General features: G+C 44.4%; 1 protein-coding gene across 1 annotated transcript; it reads left to right on the top strand.

The window, feature by feature from the left end:
* Nucleotides 1-16,414: 16,414 nt before the first annotated feature.
* LOC123124847 (uncharacterized) lies at nt 16,415-17,395 on the top strand. The gene is given in 3 exon segments (XM_044545397.1): nt 16,415-16,603; nt 16,605-16,709; nt 17,144-17,395. Coding segments are annotated over 3 exon segments (546 nt in total).
* The last annotated feature ends 929 nt before the right edge of the window (nt 17,396-18,324 follow it).

The raw sequence follows: 18,324 nt of genomic DNA on the forward strand, positions 1-18,324 counted from the left end.
CGCCACACCCATGATAGGCACTGACGAAACTTCTAAGAAATTCGAAGCAAACCAAAAACAAAAGATGCAATGCCTACACTTGTGCCAGGAGCGGAAGCGTGAACGCCTTCTCCGAGAGCAGGCCTAGGTTTTGGCTCCCATGGAGCCGATCCGAAACCACAATGAGCGCCATGTACCGACTGAAAAAAGACATGCCTTTGACTGCACTAAGAACTCATCACAATTATGTGCTCACCTTTTATTTGTAAATTCATTGCTTAATTAATAACTCGTAGCAAACGTTACTTACTGAACATAACATAACTCAACAAAGTACATGCTTGTTCCCAGCAATAGTGACATATCAGTGAACAATCAGCCCTCCATCCATCAATCCCTCCAAAGGCCGGAAAATCATGGACCACAGCCAAACCTTTCCCAGCAAAAATTCTCTCGCGCCACCTACCGTACAAAATCCTCTCTCGCTTCACCAAACAATATGGGGAAATGGACGGAACTGAAATTTTACCGAGGATCATGTTCAGTATTCTCCCTAGTGTCCAAAAGACGACGCTCCATAAATTAGTTCTGTACCGAGTGTCCAGAGAATGACTTGTTAACAACACACATGGATTTATTACTCAGGATCTCACAATTAGATTACAGAAGGATACATGTAGAGGGTTCATGGAGAGAGAGAGAGAGAGAGAGAGAGAGAGAGTTCATACGAAGAAGGTAGATGATGTCAGGCACTAGTAAAAACTGGGCTTTGGTCACAGGGCAATATTCACATTAGTCCCGGTTCAGTCACGAACCGGGACTAATGTGAGCATTGGTCCTGGTTCGTGCGGCCAAGGGCCTGCCGCGCCTCGTGGGGGCATTAGTCCCGGTTCGTCCGGCCCCTTTGGTCCCGGTTGATGGGACAAACCAGGACCAATGGGCCTCGATCCTGGCCCACCATCATTGGTCCCGGTTGGTGGCTTGAACCGGGACCAGAGGCTCACCCTTTGGTCCCGGTTCATACCACAAACCGGGACTAAAGGGCTGGTCCTAGTTGCGGTCAGTGTTTAGTCCCACCTCGCCAACCGAAGGGCGCTCACACCAGTTTATAAGCCCGTCCCTCTCTGCCTTGTTGAGCTCCTCTCAAAGTGAAAATAGATGCCCTTATACAGGAAATTTGACCTAAATTCACAGTAAATTTCTTTGAATTTCATAGAAATTTATTATGAATTTAGGTTGAATTTTCTCTATAGGCGCATCTATGTTCATTTTTTATAGTAAATAAAATAAATAAACCTTAATAAAATAAATAAAAATAAATAAACCTTAATAAAATAAAATAAAATAAACTATAGTAACTAAAATAAATAACCTTAATAAATTAAATAAAAATAGCAGCAGTAAAATAAATAAAAATAGCAGCAGTAAAATAAATAAAAATAAAATAATTAAAGTAAAATACATAAGTAATTAGAAATAAAATAAATAAGTTTTTTGTTGTAAGTAGAAACAAAACAAAACAAATAAAGCAAAAGAGAAGACAAAAAACAGAGAAAAAAAATTATGCCACCTACTGGGCCACCACGGCATGAATACGACTTGAAACCCATCCATGGGTCAGGGTTCAGGCCCGCAAAAGGCCCAGTAGGCCCCACAGGCAAAGAGAACGGTTAGGCCCGAAAGCCTGCAGTTGAGAGGAGCTCGAGAGGGTGGGCGCAGCAGCGCTTATAAACCACTCTCGAGCTCTCTCAACTAGCAAGATGGGACTAAACTTTTGACGCGGGGCAGCACAAGGCCTTTGGTTCCGGTTGGTGCCACCAACTGGGACTAAAGGGGGTCATTGGTCCCGGTTCGTGGCACCAACCGGGACCGAAGGCCTTTAGTCCCGGTTGGTGCCACGAACCGGGACCAATGAGTTCCCTATATATACCCCATCGCCACAGCAGAGCACTCCACAGTGCTCTGTTTTTTCTGGCCGGCGAGGGGAGGGCATTTGGGTGCTCTAGCTCACCTCCTATGCACATGAGGTGTTCGATGAAATGTCTGAACCACACTAGTTAATCTTTCTCCTCTCGAAACTCGACCTCCGAGCTCCATTTTCCCCGAGATTTGTCTAGGTTTAGCGTTCCGTCACGTCCCGTCCCCGTCTTCACCGCCGTCGATCGCCCGCGCCGATCTCGTCGCCAGCACCACCGTGGTGAGCCTCTTGTTCTTATCTTCTTTCTGAAAGGAAAAAAATTCTTACTTTAGATAGATACTTGTCTAATTTTGTTACTTTTATTATTCCTTCTTATTACATAGTGCGATGGTTTTGGTATCCGCCCCCGTCGGCCCTCGTCCTGTCTATGATTCGGATGTGGTATATATTATCTTTTTGTAACTATTTGGTTCATTTATTGTTTATGACAAATATACCGACCAACGTGACATAGATTTTATTTATCTAGGAGGTGGTTGAACCGGAAATTCTAACCGACCCTATTGTCGAGAGGTTAAATTTAGTTGAAGAAGAAAACAATTACTTGAAGGAAAAAAATAAAAAAATTGAGGAGGAGAAGATGATATTGGAGTTGCATGTTGCGGATGTCGTCGATGATCACAAGATCAAGATGGATGCAATGCGCTTGAAGATTAGAAAGATTAGAAAATATGCCATTCATACCGAGGCTTGGTATCATTATGCCGTTGGATCAATTGTTACCTTGGTTGCGATGATGATCGCATTTGTTTTCGCATTGAAATGTTTTACATAGTTTCAATGTATGGTTTAATTAATTAGATGCTCTGGAGAGCTATATATATGTTGTTAGATGAGAACTATGTATGTACTTTGGTTTTAATGTGATGATGAACTTCTATTAATTTGGTCACTTAATTATCTATTCATGATGTTCTGTAATGGTTTTTGACACACTTAATTATATATAATGCACGCAGATGAACCGGCAATGGATGTACGGTGACAGACACACCTCCGAGTACATTAAGGGCATGCATGATTTTCTCGAAGTGGCTGAGGCAAACAAGCAGAATGGTTTTATGTGCTGTCCATGCCCTATATGTGGGAATACGAAGTCTTACTCTGACCGGAAAATCCTTCACACCCACCTGCTTTACAAGGGTTTCATGCCACACTATAATGTTTGGACGAGGCACGGAGAAATAGGGGTTATGATGGAAGACGGCGAAGAAGAAGAGGATGATGACAACTATGTGCCCCCTGAATACGGTGATGCTGCAACGGGGGAAGCTGCTGAAGATCAAGAGGAACCAGACGATGTGCCCAATGATGCTGCAAGGGGGGAAGTTGCTGAAGATCAAGAGGAACCAGTGCCCAATGATGATGATCTCCGCCGGGTCATTGTCGATGCAAGGACGCAATGCAAAAGTCAAAAGGAGAAGCTGGAGTTCGATCGCATGTTAGAGGATCACAAAAAAGGGTTGTACCCCAATTGCGAAGATGGCAACACAAAGCTCAGTACCGTACTGGAATTGCTGCAGTGGAAGGCAGAGAATGTTGTGCCTGACAAAGGATTTGAGAAGCTATTGAAAATATTGAAGAAGAAGCTTCCAAAGGATAACGAATTGCCCGACAGTACATACACAGCAAAGAAGGTCGTATGCCCTCTAGGATTGGAGGTGCAAAAGATACATGCATGCCCTAATGACTGCATCCTCTACCGCGGTGCGTACAAGGATCTGAAACGCATGCCCGGTATGCGGTGCATTGCGGTATAAGATTAGACGAGATGACCCTGGTGATGTTGACGGCCAGCCCCCCTAGGAAGAGGGTTCCTGCGAAGGTGATGTGGTATGCTCCTATAATACCATGGTTGAAACGTCTGTTCAGAAACGAAGAGCATGCCAAGTTGATGCGATGGCACAGTGAGGACCGTAAGGAAGACGGGAAGTTGAGAGCACCCCCTGACGGGTCGCAGTGGAGTAAAATCGAGAGAAAGTACTGGGCTGAGTTTGCAGCTGACCCAAGGAACGTATGGTTTGGTTTAAGCGCGGATGGCATTAATCCTTTCGGGGAGCAGAGCAGCAATCACAACACCTGGCCCGTGACTCTATGTATGTATAACCTTCCTCCTTGGATGTGCATGAAGCGGAAGTTCATTATGATGCCAGTTCTCATCCAAGGCCCTAAGCAACCCGGCAACGACATTGATGTGTACCTAAGGCCATTAGTTGAAGAACTTTTACAGCTGTGGAATGGAAACGGTGTATGTACGTGGGATGAGCACAAACATGAGGAATTTAACCTGCACGCGTTGCTGTTTGTAACCATCAACGATTGGCCCGCTCTCAGTAACCTTTCAGGACAGACAAACAAGGGATACCACACATGCACGCACTGTTTAGATGACACTGAAAGTATATACCTGGACAAATGCAGGAAGAATGTGTACCTGGGCCATCGTCGATTTCTTCCGACCAACCATCAATGTCGAAAGAAAGGCAAGCATTTCAAAGGCGAGGCAGATCACCGGAAGAAGCCCGCCATGTGTACCGGTGATCTCGTACTTGCTATGGTCAATGATTTACATGTAATCTTTGGAAAGGGTCCCGGTGGACTAGCTGTTCCGAATGACGCTGAGGGACACGCACCCATGTGGAAGAAGAAATCTATATTTTGGGACCTACCCTACTGGAAAGAGCTAGAGGTCCGCTCTTTAATCGACGTGATGCACGTGACGAAGAACCTTTGCGTGAACCTGCTAGGCTTCTTGGGCGTGTATGGGAAGACAAAAGATACACCTGAGGCACGGGAGGACCTGCAACGTTTGCACGAAAAAGACGGCATGCCTCCGAAGCAGTATGAAGGTCCTGCCAGCTACGCTCTTACGAAAGAAGAGAAAGAAATCTTCTTTGAATGCCTGCTCAGTATGAAGGTCCCGACTGGCTTCTCGTCGAATATAAAGGGAATAATAAATATTCCAGAGAAAAAGTTCCAGAACCTAAAGTCTCATGACTGCCACGTGATTATGACGCAACTGCTTCCGGTTGCATTGAGGGGGCTTCTACCGGAAAACGTCCGATTAGCCATTGTGAAGCTATGTGCATTCCTCAATGCAATCTCTCAGAAGGTGATCGATCCAGAAATCATACCAAGGCTAAGGAGTGATGTGGCGCAATGTCTTGAATATCATGACGCACGTCCTAGTTCATCTAGTCGACGAGATTGTCATTCCGGGGCCCGTATTTCTACACAATATGTTCCCCTTTGAGAGGTTCATGGGAGTCCTAAATAAATATGTCCGTAACCGCGCTATGCCAGAAGGAAGCATCTCCATGGGCCATCAAACAGAGGATGTCATTGGGTTTTGTGTTGACTTCATTCTTGGCCTTAAGAAGATAGGTCTCCCTAAATCGCGGTATGAGGGGAGACTGACTGGAAAAGGCACGCAGGGACGGATATTCTTGGTCTCAAGCACACTACACAGTTCTACAGAACTCTACCTTGGTGACCCCGTATGTCGATGAACACAAGAACAGTCTGCGCTCGAAACACCCGGAGCAGTGTGACAACTGGATTACATGTGAACACATCAGGACTTTCAGCAGTTGGTTGGAAACACGTCTCAGAGGTGACACCACTGTTTGTGATGAGTTGTACTCGTTGTCCAGGGGACCATCTTCGACTGTATTGACTTACAAAGGATACGAGATAAATGGGAATACATTTTACACGATCGCCCAAGATCAAAAGAGCACCAACCAAAACAGCGGTGTCCGCTTTGATGCAGCAACCGAGAGGGGAAAGGACACATATTATGGTTACATAATGGACATATGGGAACTTGACTACAGACATGATTTTAAGGACCCTTTGTTTAAGTGCAAATGGGTCAATCTGTCAGGAGGCGGGGTACAGGTAGACCCACAGTACGGAATGACAACAGTGGATCTGAACAATCTTGGGTACACTGACGAACCGTTCGTCCTAGCCAATGATGTGGCACAGGTTATCTATGTGAAGGACATGTCTACTAGACCGAGAAAAAGAAAAGATAAGGAAGCGAATACATCATACGATGAGTCAAAGCGCCACATAGTTCTTTCAGGAAAAAGGGACATTGTGGGAGTGGAGGGCAAGACAGACATGTCTGAAGATTATGAAAAGTTTCATGAAATTCCTCCCTTCAAAGTCATGGCTGACCCAAGCATCCTGATAAACGATGAAGATTATCCATGGTTACGGCGCAATAAGCAAATGACACAAGCAAAGAAAAAGTGAAGACTTTCTCCCGCAACTATTATGATGATGCCATGCCAACTTTGTAACAGACGAGTATGATACCATTGTCTGTTTTGTAGATGAAGTGCATCTAGTTTTTGCCGTAACCCTCTCAACTTTCTTGCACATGCTATGTGGATGAAATGATGATACCATGCCAACTTTCAACCTTTTCAGAGTTCATTTGAAATGCTTTTCAATTTCAGGGTCTTATAGCTGAAAAACATCAGTAGATGCATGAAAAATAAGAAATGAAGTTAGAAAGGGTTGAGAATTGATGATGTGGCTTTGAATGGTGCATTTTGAACACAGAAAAACTATGGAGTTCAAATAAGTTCAAAAAAAATGAAATCCCTTTGTAACAGACGAGTTTCCGTATGAAACCATGATACTTCGAAAGAGATTGTCCGTTTTGTACACGAAGTGCATCCAGTTTTTGCCGTAACCCTCTCAACTTTCATGCACATGCTATGTGGATGAAATGATGATACCATGCCAACTTTCAACCTTTTCAGAGTTTATTTGAAATGTTTTTCAATTTTAGGGTCTTATAGCTCAAAATAATCAGTAAATGCATGAAAAATGGTGCATGAAAAATAACAAATAAAATAAATAAGTAATTAGAAACAAAATAATATAAACTTTAATAAAATATATAAGTAGAAATAAAATAAAATAAACTTTAATAACATAAATAAAATTTATGAAACTAAAATTATCAAAGTATTTTCTGTTCAAAACATTATAAGCAACCTCTAGTATTATTGAAACTAAAATTATATAAAATTGATGCAACTAAAATTATCGAAGTATTTTCTGTTCAAAATCATTGAAAGCAAAAATAATTTTCATAAAGAACTTTTTTGTTAGAAACTTTAATAGCAAAAAGAATTATCATAAAGTAAAATAAATAAGTAATTAGAAACAAAATAAAATAAAATAAATAAGTTTTTTGTTGTAAGTAGAAACAAAACAAAATAAATAAAGCATAAAAGAAAACAAAAAAACAGGCAAAAAAAATTATGCCACCTACTTGGCCACCACGGCCTGAATACGACTAGAAACCCATCCATGGGCCAGGATTCAGGCCCGCAGAAGGCCCAGTAGGCCCACAGGCATGTACAAAGAGGTTAGGCCCGTAAGCCTGCTTTAGAGAGGAGCTCGACAGCTCAGGCGCACCGCACCTTATAAACAGGTGCGGCTCTCTCTCAGCTAGCGAGGTGGGACTAAACTCCCACCACCACGCCGCTGTGCAAGGCCATTGGTCCCGGTTGGTGGCACGAACCGGGACCAATGCCACCCTTTGGTCCCGGTTCGTGGCACCAACCGGGACCAATGCCCCCCCTTTAGTCCCGGTTGGTGCCACCAACCGGCCCGGTTGGTGGCACCAACCGGGACTAATGCCACCCTTTGGTCTAAAGGCGTTGCTATATAAGTTCACACTTAGGAAATTTTCACTCTCACCTTGCAGGTGCCGCCCCGACGACGCCGACACCGCCAGGCTGCCGCGACGCCGCCCGCCGCCCCCGCCGTCGCCGTCGCCCGTGCCCGTCGTCGCCGTCGCCCGCGCCCGTCGTCGCCGTCGCCCGCGCCCTCGCCGTCGCCCGCCGTTGCCCGCGCCCTCGCCCGCCGTTGCCCGCGCCCTCGCCGTCAGCCGCGCCCCTGCCCCGACGCGCGCCGCCCCGGCCCGTCCCCGTCGTCGCCGTCGCCCTGCCCCGCCCTTCGCCGCCGTCGCCCCCTACCCCGAGCGCGCGCCCACTGCTCCGTCGCCATCCTCGCCGCCGACCCCGCGGTCCTCCTCACCTTGGTCCGGCCGGCGCCCTTTTTCATATATATGCTTGTTTTTTTTTCATATATATGCTTGTTTTTATATATATATGATGATATGTTCATGTATGAGTATATGTATGTATATATGTTCTCTGTGTATATATATGTTCATGTATATATGCAAAAGATAGATTTTTAGGAAAGTTAGGATTTTTTCTGTTCATAGATTTTTTGGTGATATTAATTATTGTAGAATATGCAAATGTTTGTATATTCATATGAACAATGCATTAGGCAAAACCTTTACTTTTTTTCAAAATTTTCTATTTGAACATTTTTTAATGAATGAGAGGAAAAAGGAAAATAAGAAGAGGAAGAAAGGAGAAGAAGAGGAGAGGAAGAAGAGGAGAAATAAATAAGAAGAGGAAAAAAGAAGAAAAAGAAGAGGAGAAGAAGAAAGGAATAGAAGAGAAGAAGAAAAAATAGAAAAAATTCTATTTTTTCTTCTTCTCTCCTCTATTCCTTTCTTCTTCTCCACTTTTTTTTCTTCTTTTTTTTCTTCGATCTTCTCCTCTATTCCTTTTCTTCTTCTCCTCTTTTTATTTCTTCTTCGTTTTCTTATGTTTTATCGGGTCTGTCGTCGTTGATATACCCCTCTCCCGATAACTTCAACACGAGGGGGGGGGGTCGATATACCCCCTCCCCGATAATATTATTTTCCCATGTACGTATGTCGTCGTTGTCGATATAACCCCCTCCCGATAACTTCAACACGTGGGGGGGGGGGTCGATATACCCCCTCCCCGATAACATTATTTCCCATGTATGTATGTCGTCGTTGTCGATATATATAACTCCCTCCTAGATAACTTCGACATGATGGACGGTCGATGTATACCCCCTCTCGACCGTGATAACTTATACCACGGGAGCACCCCCCAGCCCTCTCGCTCGACCAAAACTCTCGAGGACACCCAAACCCTAGAAAAAAACGATGTCGGTCTCCTACCCCCTCCTGCCGCGCCCCTACCCTTGAAGCGTTACCGAGGCCACCCCAAACCCGGAATAAGCTAGGTCTACATTTGCACTAATATATCCACCTGCTGTCATGTTTGTGTAATAATTGCCATGTTATAATATTTGCAGAAACAATGGAGCACGGACGAGACAAGCAAGCAGAAGAGGTGTTGGGGGACATAATCTTAGCCGGAGGTGATATCTTGTCGTATCTTAGCGACAATGATGGTCTGGAAGAACAGGGTGAAGAAGCAGGCTACGGTGATCGAAGAGTGGAGGAGGAAAGACATGATTATGATGGCTCCGGTGACCCAATGCTGGTGCAAGAAGGAGCCTGTGGTGACGGCTCCGGTGACCGAACAGAGTCCGGCCAGGTAAATATATTAGTTAAGCCTGTGCTGACTAGCTAATTGATGCATTCATTGTTTTGGTATGTACACATATTAATTAACACTCGTCTTTCTTCTTTTTTCTAGCCCTACGGATCGACCACAACTGCGGTAAAGAGACGAGGCCTGAAGAGAAAGTTGCGCTCGGATGAAAGGTTTGAGATCACAGCAATCGCGCGCGACGGCCAACCGATTGAACCCATCCGGACAAAGGATGCATTTGCTGCTCAGTGCGGGGTTCTAGTTAGGGACAAGATCCCGATCAGCATCCAGCAATGGTATAAGCCTAAGAAGGAAGACCCTGAGGTGTCTTATGTCAATGATATGCAGAAAGATGATCTTTGGACTGAGCTGAAGGCAAATTTCACCCTACCTCCAGAGGAGGATCCGGAGAAGCCAGTTAAAGAGCAATTAATCAAGTCTCATGCTCTTAAGAAGATGGCAGACCTATTCAGGAGGTGGAAGAATGAGCTGAAAACGTTTGTCGACAAAGAAGAGACACCAAAATTCATCGGCCGGTATGAGAAGATCAGAGATCACTGGCCCGCATTTGTGGCCCACAAGACATCGGAAAAGAGTAAGAAGATGTGAGCGACAAACAAGAAGAATGCTGCGAAGAAGAAGCTTCACCATCGCACGGGGTCAGGTGGCTACCTCAAAGCCCGACCTAAGTGGGCCAAGGCTGAGAATGATCTGCTTGAAAAAGGGATCGAACCACAGACAATGAACTGGACAGACCGTTGCCGGACTTGGTTCTTCGGGGCTGGCGGAACCTTGGACCCTGTATCAGGGAGGTGCGTTTGGACGAACGAGCTTTTGAGAATACCAGTCAAGAAGATTCAGCAATATATCGATGCAGCGCAGGAAGGGACGTTCGTTCCAGACAGAGAGAACGACGAGCTCACAATGGCCCTCGGGAATCCTGAGCACCCTGGACGGACACGAGGCACGCCAGGCTCCGTTCCGTGGAAGGCTGGTTTTCCGGACGCAGGCGGTTACAAAAGCCAGGAGAGGAGGAAAAAAATGGAGCAGACCCAAATTCAGAAGCTGCACGAAAGGGATCAAGCGCTAGAGAACGAGACGGCAATCGACATGCCGAAACTACCCCCGAAGCTACCCCGCCATCTCAGCGGAGAAGCAGCGTGGCTTCCACCGAGCTGCTTCAGCCGGAGCATGTCTTGACGGCTCCTGCTAGCTACCCCGTGGATGCTATCACGGAGTCTCAACATTGCCACCTTATGGCGCAATGGCAGAACTTCAAAGTCAAGGCGGCTGTTGGCTCTGTTTTACCTCCTGAACCCGGCGCAACCTACCACTGCCGGCTGATTCCAGAAGGATATGCTAGGGTGATGGTGGATGAAATAACGGAGGGATTTGAGGACCTCCAGCTTGACCACCCTACCGGTGAAGGGGAGGCTCGGCTGGGTTTAGCTCTGAAGACTCCCTGCCTATGGCGGAAGGAGCTCATTAACCTTCCGAACTGGACGCCTCCGGCGAGTAAGGGCACTCCGCCGCCGCCTCCTCCTCCGGCGAGTGATCAGGGCACTCAGCCTCCTTCTCCGGCGTGTGGCGGCACTCCGCCTCCTCCTCCGGCGAGTGATCAGGGCACTCATCAGCCTCCTTCTCCGCCCGTGCCGGCGTGCCAGAGCAGCCAGCCTCCTCCTTCTCCGCCTCGTCAGCAAGGGCGGAAGAGACCCGCCGCCGCTCCGGCTGCTCCGGCGCGTCGTAGTCCTTCTCCTCCGCCTCGTAAGCAAGGAAAGAAGACAGCCGCAGCCGCTCCGTCTGCTCTGCCGGCGTCTAGCAGTACAGCTGTCAGAGGCGGGAGGCAATACAGATTCAGTCCTTCTCTGAAGACTCCAGAGAAGTTACCATACGAGAGGACCGAGGAGGAGAACGCGAAGATCGTGCGAGCCGAAGTGAAGAACTTCTTTGAAGGGGTGAAAGCAAAGAAACATCCACCTCCGAAGGAGAAGGTAGATCCGGTGAAAGCGAAGCGCACTCTGGATGCCCTGACAAAACCACCAAAGTCTCCGCCGAAAGGCAACTATGAGCGCATTATTGCAAAGACATTTGTCGAAGCGGAGCGGTCGGGAAGTACTGTCAGTGATCAAAGGTTAAAAGAACGACGAGCTGGGAAAAAATTGCCCAGCTCGGCGAACAAGCGAACCAATCGTGCCCCCCGCTCAAGGTGTCTAAAGACATCGTCGCTAATGATCCGAGGATGGTGGCCGGTTATAGCAATCTTGGAGATTACCTGCCCGACGATGTACATTATGAAATCATGGAGGTGGACGAACACAAATACCATTACGGGAAGCCTCTCGTCAAAGATGAAAGATCTCTAACAACGATGATGCGAAGATTACATGATTGGTACATGAAAACCTGCAGAGAGTCTGATGGGATGAATACTTTGACGCTGAGAGTTAAACCGGAGCATGACCTCGTTGGAATTGAACTGCTGAATGTTCCATTTGAGGAGTTCTTCCAGTTTTTCAATCAAAAGGCCCTCGATAAATCAACGATCACTTGCTACTGTCTGTAAGTAGTACTACTTCTGTCATTAAGTCTCTCTATATAGGTCAGCTCTTTCATTGCATGTATTTATAATTATCCTCACTATATTATGCAGATTGAAGATCGCCGAATTGAAGAAAAGACAAATCGGTGATATTGGGTTCATTAACACAAATCTCATAGATGCATATACGGTTGAAAAACATGCCAAAGAAGCCGAGGCCAACTTGCTACGATCGTTGGTATTAAATCAAAACAAAGATATAATACTCTTTCCTTACAACTTCAAGTGAGTGTTACTGTCTTGTGCATATTCGGTTTCCCTTATTAGTCCAGGTTATGGTAATGTAATTGATGACTTATGCATGCATGCGCAGCTTCCACTATATTCTCCTAGAGATTAAGCTTGAGCAGGGAGTAGTAACCGTCTTAGACTCGAGACGAAAAGATCCCCAGGACTATGCGGACATGACTCAAATGCTCGAGAAGTAAGTTAAATCGATCATTATCCACCATATCAGCAACTTTGTTCATTTCCTGATATCAAGTAATTGTTTTCTTTGTCTGGCAGGGTTTGGAGAAAATTCACCACAAAAGCTCCGGGACTGCCGAAGAAGCTGCAATTTAGACACCCGAAAGTAAGTACTATAGTAGCATGTTCCGCACATCTCCTAGTGATTCAAGCGCTAGTTTCATCAATACCATTTAGCATGCTTGCTTATCAGTTAGATTGACCTCTATTTCTTGTAAAGTGGTTGTGGCAGGAACAAGGGAATGATTTCTGTGGATACTACGTTTGCGAGTCTATCCGCCACACGACCTGTGAGCGGGGCTACTCTGACGAACAATATGAAGTGCGTAAGCAATAATATTCACAATTTTATTTTATTACCATCATTTGTGTCGAGTTTCATTTATTCATATATATATGTATTGACCCCCTTCTTCAAATTAGATGTTTCGGATGCGGGATGAACTCCTAGCAGAAGATCGTATGCGAGCAATTCAAGAGGAATTGGCGGCATTCTTCCTTGACCACGTGATCGCTGAAAACGGAGAATACTATGTGGACCCTGTGTTCTTACAATTTAATTAGGAGATTATATTGTAAGAGATAATTATTGTATATATGTAGCCGGTAGTGTCAGATAGATATACGAGAACTTGTTGTTCGACCAATCTCTCGGAGAAGGAGAGGTGGTCGATATCACTTCTCTCTGTATGCATATGTTCATGACGATCTTCTGTTTCCTTCATTTGCTTACTAGCTAGCGTGTCTAGTCCTCTCCATACGTATATAGTACGTAGCGTCGACCAAGCACGGAGATAAGAGAGGACACTTCTCTCTATTAATTAGCTAGCTAACACAATATATGAAACACCTAAATTAACCCCCCAAAACCCGCCACCCCCCCTTTTAAAAAAAACAAAAACCTAGCCCCTGAAATGCTGACGCGTGGATGCCTATTGGTCCCGGTTGGTGACACCAACCGGCACAAAAGGCCCTGCCTATTAGTCCCGGTTGTTGGCACCAACCGGGACCAAAGGCCCCCTGCCTGGGCTGGCAGCAGCGGCCACGTGGAGGATTTTCTGTCCCGGTTCGTGTAAGAACCGGGACTAAAGGGTTAGGGCTTTAGTAACGACCCTTTAGTCCCGGTTCGAAAACCGGGACAAAAGACCCTTACAAACCGGGGTAAAAGCCCCTTTTCCTACTAGTGAGGGAAAGAGCTTTCTAACGGTTCTGCCACCTTGCATGGTCCCTAATGAGCCAATGGGAGAAGGACAATAGTTCAAAATAAAAGAATGAGCGTACGAAAACACATAGAGCTTCTCAATACACGAGGGGCATTCCACTCATTTCTTGGGTTCTGCATGGCTCATATTTTTGAAGCCAGGCGCAACCACGTGCTGATCCGGTTGAGTGAGAGTAGGACAATGTTCAAAAAATGTTAAATGTGTATAGAAAAAATGTTTTCCATGAATACAAATCATGTATACAAACAATATACAATGTGTATGAAAAAATGTTGATCACATATTTCAAAAATCTTAATCAAGCATTTGAAAAATGTTAATCAAGAATTTGAAAAACGTTATGTGTGTATAGTAAAAAATGGTTTCCATGTATACGCATAATGTATACAAAACATATACAATGTGTATGAGAAAATGTTGATCATGTATTTAAAAAATGTTAAACATGCATAAAAACTATTCCTGATGTATATGAAAAATGTACAACATACATTAAATAAATTAACATAAAAACACATATATTTTTAAAATTTTAATTCTGTATTTAGAAACTGTTCACCATGTATTTGTAAACTGTTGACCATGTATTCATAAAACTGTTCAAAAAAAATATTTGAAGGAAAAATGTACATCATGTTTTAAAAAATGTTCAACGTGTGTCAACAAAAACATTTCACATGTACACTAAAAATATATTTTGCATAGCGAGAAAAGTAGTCCTGTGTTGAATAAAAAATAATTGATGAAAACCGACAAAGAAACAAAGAAGAAAATAAGAGAATAAAAAAGGAAAATAAAAACAGAAGAAAACCAATGCAAAAAGAGAGGAAATGGTGAAAACCGACAATGAAACAAAGAGAGAAAAAACAAAAAAGAAGCAAAGAAAACAAACCCAAAACCAATGCCATCATGAAAACGATGAACACTGAGAAAGAAAAAATAAAGAAAACCAATGAAAACGAGCAAGAAACAAACAAAACCAAAGAAAAAATAAAGACAAAAGGAAGGAAAAAAGCTAGCAAAAACCAAGAAATACAGAATGAAATACAGAGAAAATAGAAACAAAAAATAATAAACTTTGAGAGAGAAACAAAGAAAACCAGTGAGAAGAAATGGAAAAGAATTTAAAAACCCTAAAAACCGATGAAGAAAATAAGGAAAATCATCAGAAAGAAAACAACAGAAAATAACCGATATAACCAGATAGTCGGGCGACGACCCAACGGTATAACAACTACATGCAAAAAAAAAAAACCAACACGACTATGACGATTGAACGAACACAGCAAGCAACTACTGAGGCAAAGTGGACAAGCTACCCATACAAAGTTGCCATGCATGGCTTTATAAAATAAAACACAAATTTGCCTTTTTTATACATAGTCGATTTTTAGCCATGAGCCACGAGTTTGTGTGTTTTGATAAAAAAAGGGGGAAAGGAAAATCATGCGCTACTATTGAACTAGATGGTGTTGTATGCAGAAATAGCAAAGTTCTTGCATTTATATTTGCAAAGGATTTTATTATTATTTTTATCACACATATAACAAGTTATTTTACCAACTCGGTACATTAATCATGTAGACCTTTGATCATTGGGCTGTGTGGGCTTGCAGAGCTATGCATTTTTTATCACATTCTAGGGCAACAGCCCAACACACCTCATTGTCTCGCTTCACGCGCGAGATCCAGGGAACCCTTGCCAGGCATGAGATGGGCCGGCCTAGGCGCGCGAGAGGACACAACCTCATTTTTTTGCAAGTTTTTTATGTTTGTTTGTTTGTTTCTTTTTTTAATTTGGTTTATACTTCCCAATATTGTAAATAAATATATTACCAAAACCACTTTACCTAAAACATTTGAAAAAATGTTATCCAAGCATTTGAAAATGTTAAATGTGTATAGAGAAAATCTTTCTCATGTATACAAAACAAATATAATGTGTATGAAAAGATTTGTTTATACCTCCATATATTCTAAAGTTATATATTACAAAAACACTTTTACATAAAACATTTGGAAAATGCTAATCAAGCATCCGAAAAATGTTAAATGTGTATAGAAAAAATGTTTCTCATGTATATGGAAAATGTATACAAAAAATATACAATGTGTATGAAAAAGTTGACCATGTATTTAAAAATGTAATCAAGTTGTGAAAAATATTAATGAAGCATTTGAAAAATACTCTCATGTATATGAATAATGTATACTCAAAATAAACAATATGTATGAAATTTTTTGATCATATATTTCAAAACTATTAATCAAGCATTCGAAAAATGTTAAATGTGTATAGGAAACATGTTTCTGATGAATACGAATAATACATACAAACAATATACAATGTGTATAGAAAATGTTGATCATGTATTTCAAAAACTTTAATCAAGCATTTGAAAAATGTAAATCAAGCATTTCAATTTGTTTACTCAAGTACTTCAAAAATGTAAATCAAGAATTCGAAAAATGTAAGTGTGTATAGTAAAAAATGTTTTCCATGTATACGAATAATGTATACAAAAAAAATACAATCTGTATGAAAGAAATGTTGATCATGTATTTAAAAAATATTAAGCGACATTAAATAACTATTCCTGATGTATACGAAAAAAATATTGACCATCATCCAGCTACAGCTTCAGCACTGTGCGTACTACTGCAAACAATCATTGCAAGGCTGGCCCTGCTTCTTCTTCATCTACGTAGAGGCGGCCGGGCTGCGAGGTGCTCCTACGTAGCAGCCATGGCGGCGGCGAAGCCCGGTAGTAGCCATAGCGACATCGACATGGCGGAGCTGGACCGGGTGCTGCACGCGGTGGGCTTCCAGATCGAGACCGTCTCCCCCGCGCTGCTCGCCGGCAGGCTCCCCGTCACCGAGTGCTGCTGCCAGCCACTCAAGGTGCTGCTATGAAAGATGTGGGAGGTGAAGCTATATATGGAAGATGGACCCGTCGCCGGAGATGAAGAAGGGGCCGCAGATCGCCGAGGCGAAGGTGACGCTGCTCTGCAACCTGCCCGTGCCGGACAACCTACACCACGCCGCCATGGTCCGCCATGACCGAAGTCGACGCGATTTTCATCGGCAGTCGCGCCACCAGGCCGTGCACCGCCGGCGTCGCTGGTCCCTTGAACCTGAGCAAACTCCAAAAATGATGCCCTCAAGAGGGACTACGACGCTAAAGCACTGCCATCGCTCGATCGCAATGAGATCTAGGGTTTCCCCCGGTGTTGCCCGTGGTGTCAAGGACCCAGACAAGGGCGTCTCCGCCCAGTTGCCGGCGCGGCGCACCCGCCATCGCGCCGTCCGCAACCCGGCGACCATGGCCGGTAGCTAGCCACCGGGCCTCACGAACACGTCCAACAACCGACGGAGCCGCGCCGCCGCACCCTATTCCGCCGCTGCACGCACGTAGCAGGAGCACCGGGCCGACGGCATCCGCCCGCAACCACCGCCGTCCCCTCCACCTCAGAGCTCGGCGACGTGTGCCGGGGCAGCGCCGCGCCGTCGGCTACCACCCGATCCCCCAGTTCGAGAGGTGGCGATGCCCTAGGAGCCGCGGCCCGCCGCCGCCAGATCCGAGCGGGCTTTGCCCGGGGATGCGTTAGGCGGCGGCGGATGGGTGAACGCTGGGAGGAGGCCTTGCGCCGGGGGGTGAGACGCCCCGCCCGAGTCGCCCTGGAGGAGGACGACGCGGGGGGTGAGATGCGATCTGAGAGGGATTAAAATATAGTGGTTATACTACTCATGAGTAAGTGATCTAATCCAATAATGCATGTCATACTACTCGTGAGTAAGCGATCAAATCCAAAAATACCGGTGAAACTACTCGTGAGTAGAGAGTTAACCACAAGCGAGTATGTTGCGCGACTGTCAATGCGGAATGGACAAGCTAACCAAACAAGAACGTCATATATGACTTTAGCAAAAAGGCATTTGCCTAGGGCTCTCATCACATATCTTGGCGCCGCTGTGGTGACAAGCTACCCATGTGTCATACCACTCATGAGTAAGCGATCGGATCATCACAACGAAGGTAAGCAATCGAATCCAAACATACTGGTGAAACTACTCGTGAGTAAAGAGTTAACCACATGCGAGTATCTTGGCGTGACTATCAATGCAAAATGGACATTCGAAACAAACAAGGATGTCATATATGTGTTTGTGAAAATGCATCTGTCTAGTGCTCCCGTCATATATCTTGCCACGATTATCGAGTCGGAGTGGACAACCTACCCACGTTGTAGTACTCGTGAGTAAAGTGATCAAATCTGAACATACCAGTTGTACAACTCGTGAGTAAAGAGTTAACCACAAACGAGTATATTGATGCGACTACTGAGGAAAAGTGGACAAACCAGCCAAATAAAATTGCCATGTATGGCTTTATAATTTAAAAAACACATTTGCCTGTTTTTATAAACAATCGATTATTTAGCCATGAGCCGCAAGTTTGTGTGTTTTGAGAAAAAAGGGGAAAGGAGAAGCATGCGCTACTATCGAACTGGATGGTGTTCTATGTACAAATAGCAAAGATCTCACATTTATATTTTCATAGGATTTTATTACCTATTTTTTCACACATATAATGGGTTTTGTACCAACTCGGCACATTAAGCTATTTAGACCTTAGATCATTGGGCTATGTGGGT

Source organism: Triticum aestivum, chromosome 5D (genome assembly GCF_018294505.1).
Source record: "Triticum aestivum cultivar Chinese Spring chromosome 5D, IWGSC CS RefSeq v2.1, whole genome shotgun sequence".
Taxonomy (NCBI): Eukaryota; Viridiplantae; Streptophyta; class Magnoliopsida; order Poales; family Poaceae; genus Triticum; species Triticum aestivum.